Consider the following 18,220-nt stretch of genomic DNA (forward strand, 5'->3'; position numbering starts at 1 on the left):
TACAGCAGAGATATCCATAATAATAATTTATTACACAAAAAAAAACACTAACATGTTTCAGACTTTTCAATAGTTCACATTCAAAGTGAAACAAAGTGATGTAGGAATAATAATTCATAGTTTATTATATAGACGAGAAAACAGAAACAAAAATTTTTTTGACGTTATTTGCAACAAAGTTGCAATGTGAAACAAGCAAAGCCCTTAAATAAGGTAATTCATACCTTATTCAAAGGCATTACAATGAAAGTGGAATAGGTTTCGAACACGGGTTGCATTACAACAAGCCAGGTGCTACAACATCATCACAGAGTCGGCAATAGCTTTGCCTAACACAGCCCTTAGCCTACTGCTTACAATTGATTGACAGGTGATGGATTTACGCATAAAAGCTTATTTATCTGTCGACCCTTAACTTGGTGCAATGGTGTCAATGCAAATGCTACACACCTGCTATTTGAAGCCGTTGCTTCTTTGCTTTCTTGGAACAAAAAAAAAGTAAAATTAGACATGCCTTGTGCGGTTCGTCTTGTGATAATTGTCAAATACGAGCATTTACAACAGAGTGGAACTTTTTAGCAGCAGTGACAAATGAGGACGTCATTGCACCAAACTTAATAAAGTCGGTAAACAATCGTCTTCTCAATAACGGAAAACGTTTGTCACATTAGAAAAATGTGAGGGGGGCTTATATGTGTGGTATAACTGACATTAAAAATGTGTTGTTGGCGTGAAAAACTGTCATACAAATAAACCTTAGTAAAGTAGTCAAAAAAATAAAATTAACAAAAGTTCAAACATTACCAACAAAACTGCTTACTCAAAGAGAAGGTATGAAATTCATTTGTTGTTTGTTGTATTTACCTTTATTTTGAATGGCTTGAGTGAATCAGAGTTGGATCAATTACATTATTTCAGTTCAATTACAATTACAATTACAATTACTTCCTTACATGTTTCAATTACATTACAATTACAATTACTCCGTGCTAAAAATATCAAATTACAATTACAATTACAGTTATAATTACTGTTAAACATGTAATTGATTAATCATAAATTCAACTTCGGTAGAGAGGTGTTCTTTGAAAACCGTAGCGACGTAATTAGCAACAATCACAAACTATTCATATTTCATTCATGATACGTAGAATACCCTTTAATTTAAAAAAACTCGAACGTTTTCGAATATGTCAACTATTCGTAATCATGAGTACTGAAAAATACAAACACAGAAAAATTTTTTAAGCGACTGTTAACAACCAAAAGTTTGAGCGACTGGCAACGACTAACAACGAATAGGCTACAAGACAGGCAATGAAATGTAATCAAACGAATACACAAAGCTGATAGCGGTAAGGCGCCAGCGATAAGGTGTGTAAAATTAAAATAAATGCAAAAGGAAAAGAAGCTCCTGATAACTACAAATTACAAAATTTTGGTTCGCATTTACATTTTCACTTGCTCAAAAACTGTTGGATTGCATTTGATGAACATTAGGGTGCGAAAAGTTTCTGGCCCCAGTAAATTTCTTCTTGCCGTATAAAAGTTACCCGCAATTGAAAATATTCTTTCTGATGGGGCTGATGTTGCTGTTAGTCCCAAATAATCCTTGGCTAAAGTAAAAAGCGTGGGAAGTTCTTCTGACTTCTTCTTCCAATACATTAGTGGGTCTTCATCGAAATGCATGGTTTCTAACCCCAAATAGCTGTCGACTTCACTTATTGAATTTCTCGGTCTTTTCTTTTTTAAGCCTTCTGCCATAAAGTTAAATAGCTTTGGTTTTTTTGCAGGGTTTTCGTCCTCTTTGCTACAACTCTCTTCGTCATCCTTGCCAAGTCTACTTGCCACATGAGTTTTTAGCAAACATATTGCTTCTTCTTTTTCAACGTCATCTTCAATCCAGCTGTTTTTAAATCGTGGATCAAGAAGAGATGCAAGTCTGTTGTCCGGAGAATTTATATATGGCAACAACCTTTTAGAAACAGAGTCTTTAAGATTAGCTGCCAGTTTCTGGCAATAGTGGAGATTTGAGTTTTTTAGTAGTTCCATTGCTTTCAGTAAGCCAAGCACTACCGGACAAATGCAAGAGGATGTTACAATATTTTCTCCTTCAACTTGCTGCATTGCTTCCTTGAAAGGCAGTAGTACACTCACGAGCTCATTCAATGCCAAATAATCTTGATTTGTTATTTTTTCCCGTGACTGGATCAAGGTGAGAGCCGCGTTAACTTCTTCGTGATCCTTTAAGACACTTTGCAACATAACAAGCTGCGAATTCCATCTTGTCACATTCTGTGCTCTTAGCGTTATTTTTTTACGTTGCAAATAAGAGGTAGCTTTTACAGATTTTCTTACTGAATTTACAATTTTGGCCACCTTTCCCAGCTGCTTCCCACCGTAAGACTTAGCAAACTCCGAATGTTGCAGACAATCCTTAATACAAAGTTGTTGTGTATGAGCAAAACAGCTTACTCTTTCTGGTAAGTAAGTGAGAAGAGCATGTAAATCAGCACCCTCCTCGGACATTTCTTGTTCAGGATCAGGATTCAACTGTTTCTCATTGTCCTCATTGATTTCTTCACCAGTTTTATGCAGTGTGAACTCAGGAAGGGAAACCTGAAATGCTTTTATCATGGAGGAAGCATTGTCTGACACAACCTTTTTTACTTTTGTTGTAAATCTAAACTTTTCTATTACGTTGTCATAAGCCTCAGCAATGTTTTCAGCTGTATGCCGTCCTAAAAATGAGTCCACTGCCAGGACAAAGCTGCGTAGCTTCCATTCTGCATCAACAAAATGCATAGTGATGCCCAAGAAACTTGTCATGTTGCGGTTAGTCCAGAGATCAATTGTCAAGTAAACATTTGACAAACGTGCAATTTCACGTCTCATCTCTTCTTCCATTTGCTGAATAACCGTTGGTATAAGGGAATTTCTAAATGTGGAGCGGCTTGGTATTACATATCTTGGTTCAGCAGTCAACAACAGATTTCTGAATGTTTGACTATCTACAATACTTAATGGTAACTGATCACAAGCTATTGATTTGAGTAGAGCTTTTGTTAATGCTTTTTGAGTGGCATCATATGAAGCAAATCGCTGGGAAGAAGAAGTTTGAAAAAATGACTTGATAGGTGGTTGACTCTGATCTACCTACCTATCTATCTATCTGTCTTCTTCGTGTTTTCCTGGTGTTTTCCTTTGAGGTTTATATATTTAGAATAAAGATTGGGAGAACATCTGTTCAAATGCGTGATCAAGTTTGGTGAAGCCTAGGTTGAAAACTTGAATTTCTTTTTGCAATTGTGGCAGCAAGCCTCAGTACTGGTCAAAGATTTAAAAAACTCTGACAGTGGCGTAGGAAAGGGTTCAGCACAGGTTTCGGAAGAGTTTATTTGCTGTTCATCCATTTTTGAAATATTAAGATTTAGACTATATTGTAATTTACTAAGTTTTCTGTTGCTGCTGAAGTATGGGAAACAGTTTAGCATGGCTGAGTTGTCTAGTTAATGAGGCACGTATAGCACACCTATGTAAATAGGCTTAATTATTTTATGTTGTGCTTGTCAGGTTTCAATAACAATGTAATTGAAATTGTAATTAGGCAAAAATTTTATCAAATTACAATTACAATTACCCAAAATAAAAATGCTTCAATTACAATTACAATTACAATTACATGAAAAATGTAATTAATTACATTCAGCTCAATTACAAATTACAATTGATCCAACTCTGGAGTGAATTAAGAGTTTTGAATAAATTTAGTTAAATTTAATTTCTTAAAAATTAGTTCAACATAAGTAATAGCCGAATTCCATATTATTTAAAACTTTGACCTTAAAGCTTTTCTCGTTTTTGGCCATAACATACATGTTTTAATTTCTTATACAAATCTGTCAAGTTTTTTACAATATATTATAATTTAAAGCACTTCAATAGAAATTCAACTTTGTCAAAATTATTCTCACCTTCATCAACATAAGCCTTGCTTTTCTCTACACTCTCAGTGTTTGTAGAATCTAAAAGATGCTGAAACACAATAGTTCTAGTTAATGTCGATCTTACGATGTTATATAAGTGCATTTTTCATTATGCATTCTACAATCTACATGCAACGCATGTTACTCGTTTTGACTTTCAAAGTTAATTTCGTTTGCAGTGACTTAGAATGTTTTGTTCTCAAATGTTAGTTAACAATTTGCAGTCAAGTCATTGAAGCGAAAAATATTTACTCGGCCTTTTTCTTTCTTTTGTTTTGTTTGTCTACATTCGTACTTTTGAACTAAACAAACTCATGTTAGTTTGAGATGATGACTTTACAACATTGGCAGTTAACTTTGTGGCATGAATTTTTTATAAAATTATATGAAAACAAGACGCCGCAAATAGAAGTTAATCATATGCCTAACTTAATGTTGTTGGCCTACTCTCTGCTACTTAATTATACTGTGATTGTGCGCAAAATGACATAGTGTTAATCCCCAAATGTGTGCACTAGAGTTTGTTTCCATGTGTGTTCGGTCACCAGTTGCATGGGTCTGAGGTGATTAGCGTATATTTATGTATTTCTGTTTACGTTTAAAAACAATTATATTTTCTGCGGCATTTGACTAAAAATTCAACATTTAATTCAATAAAACGTTTTAAAAGTAAATTTTCTTACTTTGATTTTAATTTCTGACTCATCAGTGAAGCTCACATCAACTTTGCATGGACCTGCTGCTGGTTCCTTTCTTGTTAGCATCCTGTCAGGAGCAGCTGTAAATAAATTTCAGAATAAGCTGACGTAAGAATAAAACATAGAAATAGTACAAAGTGTAATGTTTTGGCTTAGGAAGAGTTTTCATTTTGTAATTGTGGTTCTTGCATTTCTTAACTTTGGCCACCTCAGGTCTATTGCCTGCAATCACATATCCTTCGTGTATGCCATTCATTTATCAACTGCTGGTTTTTTTACTGACATTGTTTCAATGACAGTCTCGACAGCTAGAAATAAGATTAAGAACAAAATAAACAATGAAATCATAAGTGTTAAGGCGTTCATGTTTATGCTTTCTTGTTCCGGCTTTAATTCTGTGACAGTCAGAACAACTGGAAGTGATTTTAGTAAGAACACAGTTGGCAAGATCATGAAAACTGCTCATGTTAATCACACACAGTAAAAATGGTACTTGTTAAATAAGTTTTACTAACTTGACATACTCAATTATTTTATGAAATTAACAAAAAATATTCCAAGTATATATACTGGCATCAAAGTATGTATATTATATGACATCAATACATATTTTTACAACTTATCTACGTTTTGTGTTGACATCAGTTTACCTCGGTCAACTTTTTTCAATTTTCAAAAATGTCATTTTTAATACTTAGGGCTATGGATAGGTATAAATCATATAACTGATAATAAATCATATATACCAGTTTGAACATTTGTCATGAAGCCGCTTTTTTCAGGGGATGTCCCTTGTTTTACACCTGGGGATTCCCGGGTTGTGAGAGTAGGGGAACCTGCGTTTATTTCATCTTGGATGGATGTGGCAGAGGTTGAGGAAGATTGCTCTGTTGGTGAAACAAATTAAAGTTAGGGATGGAAATCTGTGTCAACATGCATATGTAGCATGTAACTGAACAAATGTGAAGTAATAGATGAAATTGTAGAAAAGATATTGTGGGTTATATGACGTTAAGCGCATCATGCTCATGGAAGAGCACAAGAAAAACTTTTTTTTTTATTCATTATTATTTGCGTTAACCCAGATACTTTTCTTATTTTAACAGCTTTCCCCCTTTACCTGAAGATGTTTTAGCAACATCACTTGCGGTCCCACCAGCTATATCTGCTTGCTCATTTTTTGGTTTTATTTCTGTGACAGCATGAAGAGCTAAAAATGGTAACTTGAAAAATAACGATAAGCGGTGATACACGCTTATCATGATAATTTATTTCGAGTATCTTACCTCAATGAGAACCAGATGGTTGGGAGGGTTCGCTTTTTATGCTTAAAACACACGCACGCCCTGATATGATATTCGGATGAATTTTATCAGTGATTTATTATTGAGACGACATCATTAAAATGCTCAGTCAAGTAGAACGTTTAGTAGACATTGAATGTCAAGTATAAGGATTAAAACTAAACCCAGGAACCATTTCAAATAAACAGATGTGTTCTTGTTCTATCAGGCTACCATCTACGGGTGCTTGATCTCGCTTCACAGAGAACTAGATTGCTACGTGGGCTCGTCAATTTTCTGACCAAACCTGCACCCACGGCCAGATAATTCTTGAATTTTATACGAAGTGAATAAATTAAACATTGTTTGACCTCTTGCCTTATTAAGCTATCACCCCTGGTTACTTGTGTCACGCCCGTTTTACATGTGCACTAAGCAGCAACTTTACAACAATTTTGCCATAGCAAGTAATCCCGGAAATTTAGAACAACCAGGTTCATATTAGCTATAACTTACTCTTCACTGCTGAATGTGTTCTTTGACGCTTAAAAGCATCATCATTGGCCCGATTTTGCCACCTTTCTTTGTTAGTGGCTTGGTTAAAATTTCAGACACAACTTCATAAATGTAATGTTTATGCCAACTTGAGTTGTATACGGACATGACATACTTAAAGCTATATCAAAAGTTTTGCAAACACCAAAAATAATTAGCTGTTGTATGAAACATGTTTCAATTGCAATTAAATTCTTACTATTGACGTCATCATTTGCCTGGTGATGTGACACATTTCCTTTAGATGATTCGACAACTTTGGAAGAAGATCTGCAATAATATATTTTTGTTTTCACTGTTTTGACGCTGAATATGTTTGTACAACAATCAAAGACTCACACATATATTTTATGATAATAATGACGTAACGTGGAAGTTACATTCAAACCAGGAAAAATTACTTTTCAAATTTATCCGCACAATCCAATAAAGACTTTGCTGATTCTTCATCATTCTCTGGTGATAAAAGTTTGGCGGTTGCTCTGAGACTAAAACATAATCTATTGCGTTGATCAGCTGGTGGTGATATGTTGGTTGCCATGGTGACGAGTTCATTGCAGATGGATTTGACGTCACCATCCAGATTGAGAAGAATCATCAATCGTAAGCTTGATAACAAGTTCCTGAAGCGGGGAAGTCCCGTCAGGTGCTTTTGTTTTTGAAGAAAGTTGTAAACGTCACTTCCTTTCTCCCTCGTCATGGTTTGATGATTTTGGTACAAGTTGCACAAATCTAAGAAACAAAAACAATTATACAAAACTAATATTGATAAAAAGTAATTTATCCAAAAGCTTGTATAGCTGGGACAAATGTGTCCAAACGCATGTTGACGTCACAATGAATATATTCTGACGTAACAACTGAAAATTAAACAGATAGTTTAGTCGAATTAAAAATACAAAAACTTGTAACAATTAAACACACATATAGACATGGTGCCTGTCATTTTCCATAATAAATAACTGATCACGTGCAATAAGAACAAAGTTTACTCGCGAGATAAAGATCGCTACAGTCAGAAATCATTCAGGTTATTGGCACAAGTAAAGATTATCTCGTTGTTGACTGCAAATTAGTGGCAATTTCTCCAGATACTTCCCATCTGAGCCTGGTACGTCATAACATGTGTTGTGCAAGGGCATTCAGATAAGTAACAAAGGTGACATCATAAGATACAGAAATATTTACTATAGAGATAAAAAAATAGAAAGAAATAACTCGTGGACCCAAAAATCTATAAATTCGCTATCTTCATCGCTTGCTTCAAAAATAGATGTTAAAATATCTTTGTCAGCATCGCCTGCACACACGATGTTTAATTCACTTTCGGTGTCAGCGCAATCATTAAAGCAGTCATTGTCTTCGTAGATTAGGTGATCTTCGGTGCCATCTAGAGCATTTGTTAAGCAGCTTTTTTTAAATAATGATGCCATCATATCTTCAGGTATACATTGCCATGCATCCTTAATCCACTGACAAATTTCTGTGATTGTAGGCCGACGAATTGGGCCATTCTTTGTAATACTTTTTTGGCCTTCCGCTATCCACCGATTCCACTGTTCACGCAATTTCGACTTAAAAGGTTTGTTTAAACTAACGTCCTGTGGTTGTAGCATACTTGTCATGTCCCCGGGAATAATTATATTTATCGGTGGCATCGGAAGCAAAACAAGCAACGATCGTTGCTTTCTTTGATCGTTGCTTTCAACGATCGATTTCACTGGTCAACAAATTTTTTTTTATTTTTTGTTGCATGAGATTTTTTAACTGATTCTACACAATCTTGGGATGCTGATTTCAAATCTGCAATCAGTTTCTTTATGCATGCTCTAGTTTTTATGCAATCGAAAATTCAAATTTTTTCGTTTCTGGCTCATATTTAGTGTGCGCTGTCTGTATGGTACAGTACCAGTGTTTCAGATAGAAGCTTTCAGCTCTTTTAAGTTGTAGCCTATTGCTGTTTAAGGGCGTTTGAAGAAGCTAAGCAGTTTGATTATAGTGAGGTATTGCGGACAGATGCTGTAGGATAGGTTATAAGCTCTATTTTACACTCGTAAATGCAAAAATAAACCTGATTCATTTTGTTATATCAGTGTTGTGTACACGCTTTTTTCGTCAAAGATGAAATATAACATCGTTCGTGAAGCCTGCCTACAAAGCTTACTTTGGCATCCATCTTGGCGATCAAGATAAGAAATGGTCTCCACATATTGTGTGCCATAACTGCGAAGAAATGCTCAGAGACTGAACAAAAGGAAAGCGGAAGAGTCTGCCTTTTTGGATTCCAATGGTGTGGCGTGAACCCCAAGATCACACGACTGACTGCTACTTTTGCATGGTAAATATGAAAGGTGTTGGCAGGATGAGCCGACAAATGCTTTTTTATCCAAGTATACCATCAGCTATACGACCTGTTCCGCACTCTGATAGATTCCCTCCTCCAGTCTTTAGTGGTTTTACATTTTCTGAAGATGATGAAACTGAATCGGAAAGGGAAGAGGTTATGGAAATGGAGTATAAAAGAACAGATACAGAATCTGAACACTCTTCTGGTGAAACCAGAGTAGCTGTTCAGCAGTTTAATCAATCAGAACTGAATGACTTAGTACGTGATTTAGATTTTTCCAAGCAAGAGGCTCAGCTCTTAGTCTCCAGACTCAAGGAAAAGCAGGTTCTAGATTAATCTGTAAAGGTTTCCTTTTTTCGAAAATAAGAAGAACTCTTTCTTCCCTATTTTTCAGAGGAAAATATGCTGGTATATTGTAACGATATAAATGGTCTTCTCGAACAACTGGGTATCTCCTCGTATGATACAGAACAATGGCGATTGTTTTTGGACAGTTCCAAGCGCAGCATCAAGTGTGTCCTTTTACACAATGGAAATGTTTATGAAGCTGTTCCAGTTGGTCACTCCACTGTCTTAAAGAAACGGCATGATGACATCAGAATTGTTATGGATTTGCTCAGATAACATGAGCACAACTGGATCATTTGTGTTAACCTCAAAATGGTTAGTTTTCTCCTAGGTCAGCAAAAAGGATACACTAAATTTCTATGTTATCTATGCATGTGGGACAGCAGAGCACGTGAAAAACATTGGACACAGAAGGAGCGGCCCTTACGTGAAACATTTCAAGTTGGCATGCCTAATGTAACACACAACCCAATCGTAAGCAGAGACAAAATTGTTTTTCCGCCCTTGCACATCAAACTAGGTCTCATAACACAGTTTGTTAAAGTTCTAAATCCTGACAACGAGTCCTTTCATCATCTTCCTTACACTTTTCCTGCTTTGTCAAATGATAAAATTAAAGCAGCAAACTCAAAAAAAGTACAAACTCAGAAGTTATTGGATTGCCAGCATTCTTTTTAATGTCATTTTGCAAAAAAAAAATCGCTTATTACATGTATTTTACCAGCAAAAATGTTCTTTGTTACATTTTTTCAAACATTTGGTGCCTAATTGTCTGTAAATACAAATGCTAGTGGTAACACAATAATTTCTGGGAACCTATTTTTGTTTTGAGGTTGGTTATTCGACTATAAGCAAGAACGTCATTTGACAAATCGTGTAATTTTCAGAAAATTTGAATTGAGTAAATAAAAAATAAAAAATCGCAATTTGCAAAAAATCTAGACCTTGCAGAAAAAAACTAAGGTCAGATTCGGATTCAGCGCCCCCACATTAGGTAAGAACAAGTGTTGGTAGAAATGCAACAAAAATTTTGTTGACCAGTGTTTTCAACGATCGTTGCTTACGTAGCCCTCCTGGTCGTCTGCTCAAACGGTTTCAATCCAATCACGTGTTAGACTGGGATCGAACCACCGTTTTCGTTCACTCGTACCTCAATGCCGGTTGGTAGCTTCTCTTTCGGTTTTCCGCTTGAAAACAACACAAGGTGGCAGTTTTGCGCCATCACCAGTTACCGGAAGCATCACAGTAAAATGATTTTTTTCATTGCCTGTCGTTCTTATGTGGACAAATTTTCCACCCTTGAAATCGAGTGTTGGTTGATGCGGAATATCGAAGGTCACCGGGGTCTGGTCAGCGTTTCCAATTTGAAAGAAATCGTATTTCTTCTCGGCACGTCATTTGACTAGCAAAGGAATGGAATTGTCGCTGGAATTGTCCTAGCTTATGTTCGAAATTGGACAGTAGATTCTGGGCTATGTGGGTGCAACAACGAATTGAGAGTTCATGACGTTTTAGAGAACCCTGACTCCATCCAACACTTGCTTTAAAGTTGCTGACTGCACCATCAGATTATTTTGCAATTTGCTTTAATGCACAGACCCGTAGTGCTGACTCCAACTCCAGCAATCCTTCGTTCTCTGACTCAATTGAAATGTTCTGTTTCTAACCGTGGGAAAGCAGCAGATGCTTTGCTTTGTTCGATTTCGGTAACGTTTCTAGTTAAGCTTCGCGTTTTTGCCACGTTCTTACGATTCGGTCAGACATGTCAAAGTGACGACCAGCAGCGCGAATGACATGTTGTTCAGCAAACAAACAACTTTAAATTTTCTGCAGCAGTGTACGATACTCACTTTGTTGAAATGGTGCGAAGTAAACAGTAGGAACAGCAAATAAAATGCCCAATAAGTTATATATATACAGCATATATACAACAGCAAACAACCACTTTAGCTTTTCTGCAGCGTTTGCAGTGTTGTGCGAGGACATTCAGTTAAGTTGAGCGCGATTAAACTAAGATGTATACAGATATACAGAAATCTTTAAAACAGAGGTAAAATTGTCACTTTCAAGCGATTGTAACAGTCTAACAGGTCGCATGTTTGATTTGTTTGTTATGACGTTACTAAGACAAGATAATCGTAACACTAAGATTTTATTTATATTTTATTATTATTTTATATCTATTAACAAAACATAAGAATTTATATTTTAATTGCGTCATAGTGATGTCATTTCCTAAAACGTTCAATGGGAAGTATGGGTTCAATTACGTAAATATCTATGACGTAATCAATGACAACATCATCCAAGGTTAAACAAAGACAACAAATATTTTTATTTCTTACTAATAATTGTGAGGTGAATCTTTTCCATTTTCGATTGCTCGCTCTCATCTTCCACTTCCTGCCTTGTGTGAAATGATTTGATGTAGAACGTCTCAGCTTTCTCAGGTTGGTCGTTGTCGTAGTAACAAATACCTAAATAAATTATAAATCAATGATTACGATAAAATATTTTAAAATTAAAACCTCGGTTGTCAATCATAATTAACAATGACGTCATAATCATCAATTCATAAACCAACAATGAATTAATTATTATTTTAAAACATAAATTGCTATTTGGTCACGACGTTGTAAATTAACATACGAACCTATATTATTGCAGCATATTGAGTACAACCACATCTTCCTACATCCATCGCCGAATGTGGATTCCAATGTGGTGATGGCCAGTTGAAGAACTTCGATTGCGAGTGAATATTCAGCAAGATGTCTATGGCACAATGCGATGGTCATCCAACATTCAGCTTTCGATGTTGCCGCCAACTTTTCATCATTGACTTTCACTGATTGGATGGATTGAACGAAGACAGTCATCCGTGAAATCACATGACGATATTTGGTTCGTTGCAGATTTTTGTCGTATCGCACTACAAATCTGTAACATTCAAATGCGCATCTCTCCATCAGTTTCACTTTCTCAGTAGGATAATCAATCTGTTTGTGAAGATCACCTGCGCACAATACAAGTTTGAGTAATCTTACTTGAGTTTGTTGAGTGCTTGAGAATGTTTAACGTTTGAGTAAGATCACCTGCAAGCAACAGAAGTGTCAATATTGTCGGTGAATATTTCGCACGACTCAGAGTCGACATGAGATTAATGATGTCATTTCCGATATCGAATGCGTATTTTCCAGTTACAGAAGTGCTCTTGATCGTGGAAATTAAACTTTCACAAACCGTCAGTGCTTCGTCTATTTTTTGCTTCGAAATCAAATCATTTATGGATGAGATTTTTTCACTCATAATTTCCAAACCTGCATTGAAAAGGAGTCAATTTTTAACCCTGCTTTAATATTGATGCATCAAACATAATCTTCTCTGTATTATACAGCGATGAGGAATATGCTTGTCACATCTCTGTGGCAGAATTATCCTTGAACAGAGTGAATCAACATGATTGTTAGTGACGTAATAAATAGGTTTTATTTATCCATCGTTTATCGCTTGTTAAGATAATGTCTCTTTTTATTCATTATTTGCAATTACTTAGATATTTTTTTTCGACTTCTCGACTTTGATTATATATTATCCAGTAGATACGATGAGAACACTAATTACTAACATTAATAATATCAGCAAAATTTGCCTTACACTTTTTATAAGTGCAAAATTATTTACAAAAAAACAACATGAGCCTATTCTTCATCGTTAAAAGCAGAGTTTTGTTTGGTGCTTTGATTTGTACAAGTCATTATGTCTGGTTTAAATTATATTTACCTATACTTTTTTATTTTGCTTTATGCGTGATGCAAAGTACAGTCGACTCCGCTTAATTCAGACACTTTGGTTCCGCTCACTTTTGGCCGAATTAAGCGAAGAAACGGCTTTGTCCGAATTAAGCGGAAAATTAATTGTTCGTTTCATGGTCATGCGTAAAGGCAGACAACGCATTTAAAATACTGTACTGTTGCGTAATAAATGAATTGCAGCTGCGCTATACTGCAGTAATTGGCACTGATCACATAAAACGCACAAGAGTTATACCTTCAGGTTAGTTGTATTGTACAGTATTTCGATACCAAACGATTCAACAAATACTGTATATTACTGTGTAACACACACACATAGGGTTAAAATAGTAGAGTAACGCAGCTAACTGCCGAACTGTCAAGGAAGCCTCTATTTTTTTCTTCGTTTACTTTAGTGAGCAATGTCACTTTTTCTGCTAAACTTTTCTGTACCATTCTGTTCTACAAGATGGACGCAATTGTATCGAAGTAAAAGCGACTATGAAGTGGCACGGCCTTATATGAGTTCATTGTTGATTGTTACTGCATCATTCGTCATTGTTTCACCATAATCACTCATAACGCAATTGCATCTTGTGTTAAAACGAACGAAGTACTGTTTATTGTGTCATAACTAGGGCCATTTTTACATGACCTTAAAAAATCAATAATATCACTTTATTTTTTGGAAAATATGACTTCATATGACTTTATGTGAAAATCGTGTATTTTTACATGCGAACAACGTCACTCACGGAACTAAAGAGTAAAACATACGCAACATAACAGTAATACACATCCATTTTTATTTTAAACCACTGTTGTAGTACAGTTTCATGTAGTGTGCAATGTTAGAGTCTTTGAAGTTACGATTTGGACGTAAAAATGACTTTAGTAAGGAAAATGAGCGCTCCACAGACGCTGATGTGGGTTGACAGTTGACACTTCTGCAGTTTTGCATAAAGCACTGGTCAAATGTCTTGTCTTTGTAGCGATCTGTCTAGCACAGAGCATTTAACCAGAAAACAAGATTCAGGCTTGTCCAGTGTACCACAAAGCGTGTGCAGAAATTTTTTGCCTCTTAAATCTGTTTCATCCATCACAAAAAACAATTCTTTTTCACTCAATTTATCCAGCAGTTTTTGATTGTCTGCTTCACTCAATTCAAATACTTTTTGGCGACAGGCTGATTCAGAGGGTACAGTTTTTCCCAAATTTACAAACAGCTTTCTAGTTGATGGATGTTGTACTTTTACCAATGGAATGTCACTTGACGCAAATGCCCGAACAAGTTGACTGGTAAAATCGTTTAGTTGCACCGGGTGAATGAATGCTTGTTGCAGAGCTGAGGAGCGGGTCGTTCTTGCTTCAATCGCTTTCTTATGCTTGAGTGTTGCAAGATGCTGTTCAACAAAAAAACGTTTCTCATGCTTCACAATGCAACTGCATACCTGACAGAACAGTTTCTCTGTAGGGGAGATTGTGAAGTCCTTAAATTCATTTACAATCGCTTTGACTTTCGCTGCATTTGATTCTTTCACTTTTGGCATGCTGAACCAGATATTCTCTCTATGTCTAAGTCTCTGTATATATTTAACTGTTATATTCTTCAGTTTGCTACTAGTTGTACTGTATTTGTATATAAGTAGACCAAGGTTGAGCTTTTTAGCTTGCCTACCCACTGACTGAACTTCACATGACGTCCCACTTCAATGCACAGAAGTAGAACAGATTGTGTTGCAACACAATGCAATGTGTGACCTCATAATGCAATGTGTGACCTCATAAAATATAGGTCTGTGACTGTAAGTGTTATGTAGGCTAATCCTACAGTTTACCTTTGTTCAATCAGAAATTGCCTTACTTTCTTAGTGCTTTAATTGCTTCACCGCTTAAATTGGTACTTTTTATTTAAAGTATACAACGATATGACTTTATAACTCAAAAATATGACTATATAACTTAAAAAGCTGATTTATGACCTAACCAGGAAAATATGACTTTATATAACTTCATAACTTTCTTAATGTACCTCATAGGGATGCGGTTTTTGCGTTAAAATTGATTTCACGACTTACTGATGCATAGAAAAAAATATGACTTCAACTAGGGCAACCAAAAGTCAATATGGTCAATTTTTTTTAACCTGCTCAGAATGCTATGAAACAAGCACAAAACAAATTTCAGCTTTGTACGACGTGTGGTATAGAAGTTATTAGGTCAGATAAAGTCAAAATGTTACGTTAGGTCAAAATACGGTCAAATTGTTTCTTTAGGTCTTCTTTTTAGGTCAAAATCTATTAAACTTGTAATTTTGTAACCATTTTGTAATATTATTCTTCCGTTTTTCTCTTTTCTTGTACCGCAAACAATTCCAGTGCCCCAAATTATACTTAGAACCAAAGCCACAAAGAGAGGGAAGGCCTTTCAGCGCGTCTGGTGACGCCACGATGTGAAGGCATTGCATTTGAAACTACAACTACAAGTTGTCAATCTTAATACGCAGAAACGAAAAAAAGTCAACACTAGAAAAGCGTTTTGTCAATTTTAAATGCAGCTTTAGATTAGAAAGTTGCTGGAGACAGTCTAGAGACTATCAGTATAGCGTTTTTCAAAATAAGGTCAAAATTTAAACTATTTAGGTCAAAACAAGGTCAAAATTTGCAAATTTTAAGGTCAAAATTTAAACTTTTTAGGTCAAAAAACTGGTTGCCCTAGTCATAACCTAACGATAGGAATTGCGAACCTGTGTCCGAATTAAGCGGAGAATTGTCCGAATTAACGGGAGTTTTTTTACGTTCAATTTTTACTTTTGTTCCGTTTCCGAACATTTTGGCCGAATAAAGCGGTTGTCCGGGTTATCCGGTGTCTGAATTAAGCGGATTCGACTGTATATGGATTACTGCATCGTTTTGGTGTTAATATACAGTAAGAGTGCATAGGTGTATTTAAGAAGATATGTATATTGCGTGAAGTCCCACTAAATATAGAATATATGCTAATTATATATCAAAGAAAAGTGCAAAATGATACAATATAAAGCCACATCTGCTTTATTGTATTTTATTTCCTCCAAAACATCTTATCAATAAGACAATATAATATAACTTAATAAGACAAACCACTCATTCAAACTTTATATCAAACTGACTGTAATTAATAGAACTACAGCAGAGATATCCATAATAATAATTTATTACACAAAAAAACACTAACATGTTTCAGACTTTTCAAAACCCCACATTCAGAGTGAAACAAAGTGATGTAGGAATAATAATTCATAGTTTATTATATAGACGAGAAAACAGAAACAAAAATTTTTTTGACGTTATTTGCAACAAAGTTGCAATGTGAAACAAGCAAAGCCCTTAAATAAGGTAATTCATACCTTATTCAAAGGCATTACAATGAAAGTGGAATAGGTTTCGAACACGGGTTGCATTACAACAAGCCAGGTGCTACAACATCATCACAGAGTCGGCAATAGCTTTGCCTAACACAGCCCTTAGCCTACTGCTTACAATTGATTGACAGGTGATGGATTTACGCATAAAAGCTTATTTATCTGTCGACCCTTAACTTGGTGCAATGGTGTCAATGCAAATGCTACACACCTGCTATTTGAAGCCGTTGCTTCTTTGCTTTCTTGGAACAAAAAAAAAGTAAAATTAGACATGCCTTGTGCGGTTCGTCTCGTGATAATTGTCAAATACGAGCATTTACAACAGAGTGGAACTTTTTAGCAGCAGTGACAAATGAGGACGTCATTGCACCAAACTTAATAAAGTTGGTAAACAGGTAACTTCTCAATGATGGAAAACGTTTGTCACATTAGAAAAATGTGAGGGGGGCTTATATGTGTGGTATAACTGACATTAAAAAATGTTTTATTGGATTCAAAAAAATGTCATAATAAACCTTAATACGATAGTCAAAAAAATAAAATTAACAAAAGTTCAAACATTACAAACAAAACTACTTATTCAAGGAGAAGGTATGAAAATCATTTGTTGTGCTATTTACCGGTATTTTGAATGGCTTGAGTGAATTAAGAGTTTTGAATAAATTTAGTTAAATTTAATTTATTAAAAATTAGTTCAACATAAGTAATAGCCGAATTCCATATTATTTAAAACTTTGACCTTAAAGCTTTTCTCGTTTTTGGCCATAGCAAACATGTTTTAATTTCTTATACAAATCTGTCAAGCTTTTTAGGATACATTATAATTTAAAGCACTTCAATAGAAATTCAACTTTTCAAAATTATTCTCACCTTCATCAACAAACGTCTTGCTTTTCTTTGCACTCTCAGTGTTTGTAGAATCTAAAAGATGCTGGAACACAATAGTTCTAGTTAATGTCGATCTTACGATGTTATATAAGTTCATTTTTCATTATGCATTCTACAATGTACATGCAACGCATGTTACTCGTTTTGACGTTAGTTTCTTTTGCTGTGCCATACTTGGCATGTTTTGTTCTCAATTGTTAATTAACAATTTGCAGTCAAGTCATTGAAGCGAAGAATATTTACTCAGCCTATTTTCTAGTCTTTTGTTTTGTTTGTCTACATTCGTACTTTTCAACTAAACAAACTCATGTTAGTTTAAGATGATAACTTTACAACATTGGCAGTTAACTTTGTGGCAAGAATTCTTTATAAAACTATACCAAAACAAGACGCCGCAAATAGTAGTTAATCATATGCCTAACTTAATGTTGTTGGCCTACTCTTTGCTACTTAATTATACTGTGATTGTGCGCTAAATGACATAGTGTTAATCCCCAAATGTGTGCTCTAGAGTTTGTTCCATGTGTGTTCAGTCACCAGTTGCATGAAACTGAGGTGATTAGCATATATTTATGCATTTCTGTTTACGTTTAAAACAATTAGATTATCTGCGGCATTTGACTAAAAATCCAACATTTAATTCAATAAAACGTTTTAAAAGTAAATTTTCTAACTTTGATTTTAATTTCTGACTCATCAGTGAAGCTCACATCAACTTTGCATGGACCTGCTGCTGGTTCCTTTCTTGTTAGCACACTGTCAGGAGCAGCTGTAAATAAATTTCAGAATAAGCTGACGTAAGAATAAAACAAAGAAATAGTACAAAGTGTAATGTTTTGGCTTTGGAACAGTTTTCATTTTCTAAATGTGGTTCTTGCATTTCTTAACTTTGGCCACCTCAGGTCTATGGCCTGCAAT

The 18,220-nt window shown here is 35.2% G+C and overlaps 2 protein-coding genes across 2 annotated transcripts in view; both read right to left on the bottom strand.

Annotated features, from left to right (window-relative positions):
- Positions 1–5,946, bottom strand: part of LOC143451691 (uncharacterized) — a 44,533-nt gene extending 38,587 nt beyond the window's left edge. Inside the window, exons 1-4 of the mRNA XM_076952407.1 lie at positions 5,805–5,946; positions 5,431–5,571; positions 4,670–4,764; positions 3,975–4,035 (exon numbers count right to left, since the gene is read on the bottom strand). Coding sequence (XP_076808522.1) covers positions 3,975–4,035; positions 4,670–4,764; positions 5,431–5,571; positions 5,805–5,946 — 439 coding nt within the window. The remainder of the gene's footprint in view (positions 1–3,974; positions 4,036–4,669; positions 4,765–5,430; positions 5,572–5,804) is intronic.
- A 183-nt stretch (positions 5,947–6,129) lies between these two features.
- LOC143452422 (uncharacterized) overlaps positions 6,130–18,220 on the bottom strand; it is a 47,213-nt gene continuing 35,122 nt past the window's right edge. The window contains exons 17-23 of the mRNA XM_076953385.1: positions 17,977–18,071; positions 17,285–17,345; positions 12,313–12,537; positions 11,871–12,233; positions 11,563–11,694; positions 6,924–7,254; positions 6,130–6,792 (exon numbers count right to left, since the gene is read on the bottom strand). Of these exons, the coding sequence (XP_076809500.1) occupies positions 6,567–6,792; positions 6,924–7,254; positions 11,563–11,694; positions 11,871–12,233; positions 12,313–12,537; positions 17,285–17,345; positions 17,977–18,071 (1,433 nt within the window). The 3' untranslated portion in view covers positions 6,130–6,566. The remainder of the gene's footprint in view (positions 6,793–6,923; positions 7,255–11,562; positions 11,695–11,870; positions 12,234–12,312; positions 12,538–17,284; positions 17,346–17,976; positions 18,072–18,220) is intronic.

Source organism: Clavelina lepadiformis, chromosome 4 (genome assembly GCF_947623445.1).
Source record: "Clavelina lepadiformis chromosome 4, kaClaLepa1.1, whole genome shotgun sequence".
In the NCBI taxonomy this organism is placed as follows: Eukaryota; Metazoa; Chordata; class Ascidiacea; order Aplousobranchia; family Clavelinidae; genus Clavelina; species Clavelina lepadiformis.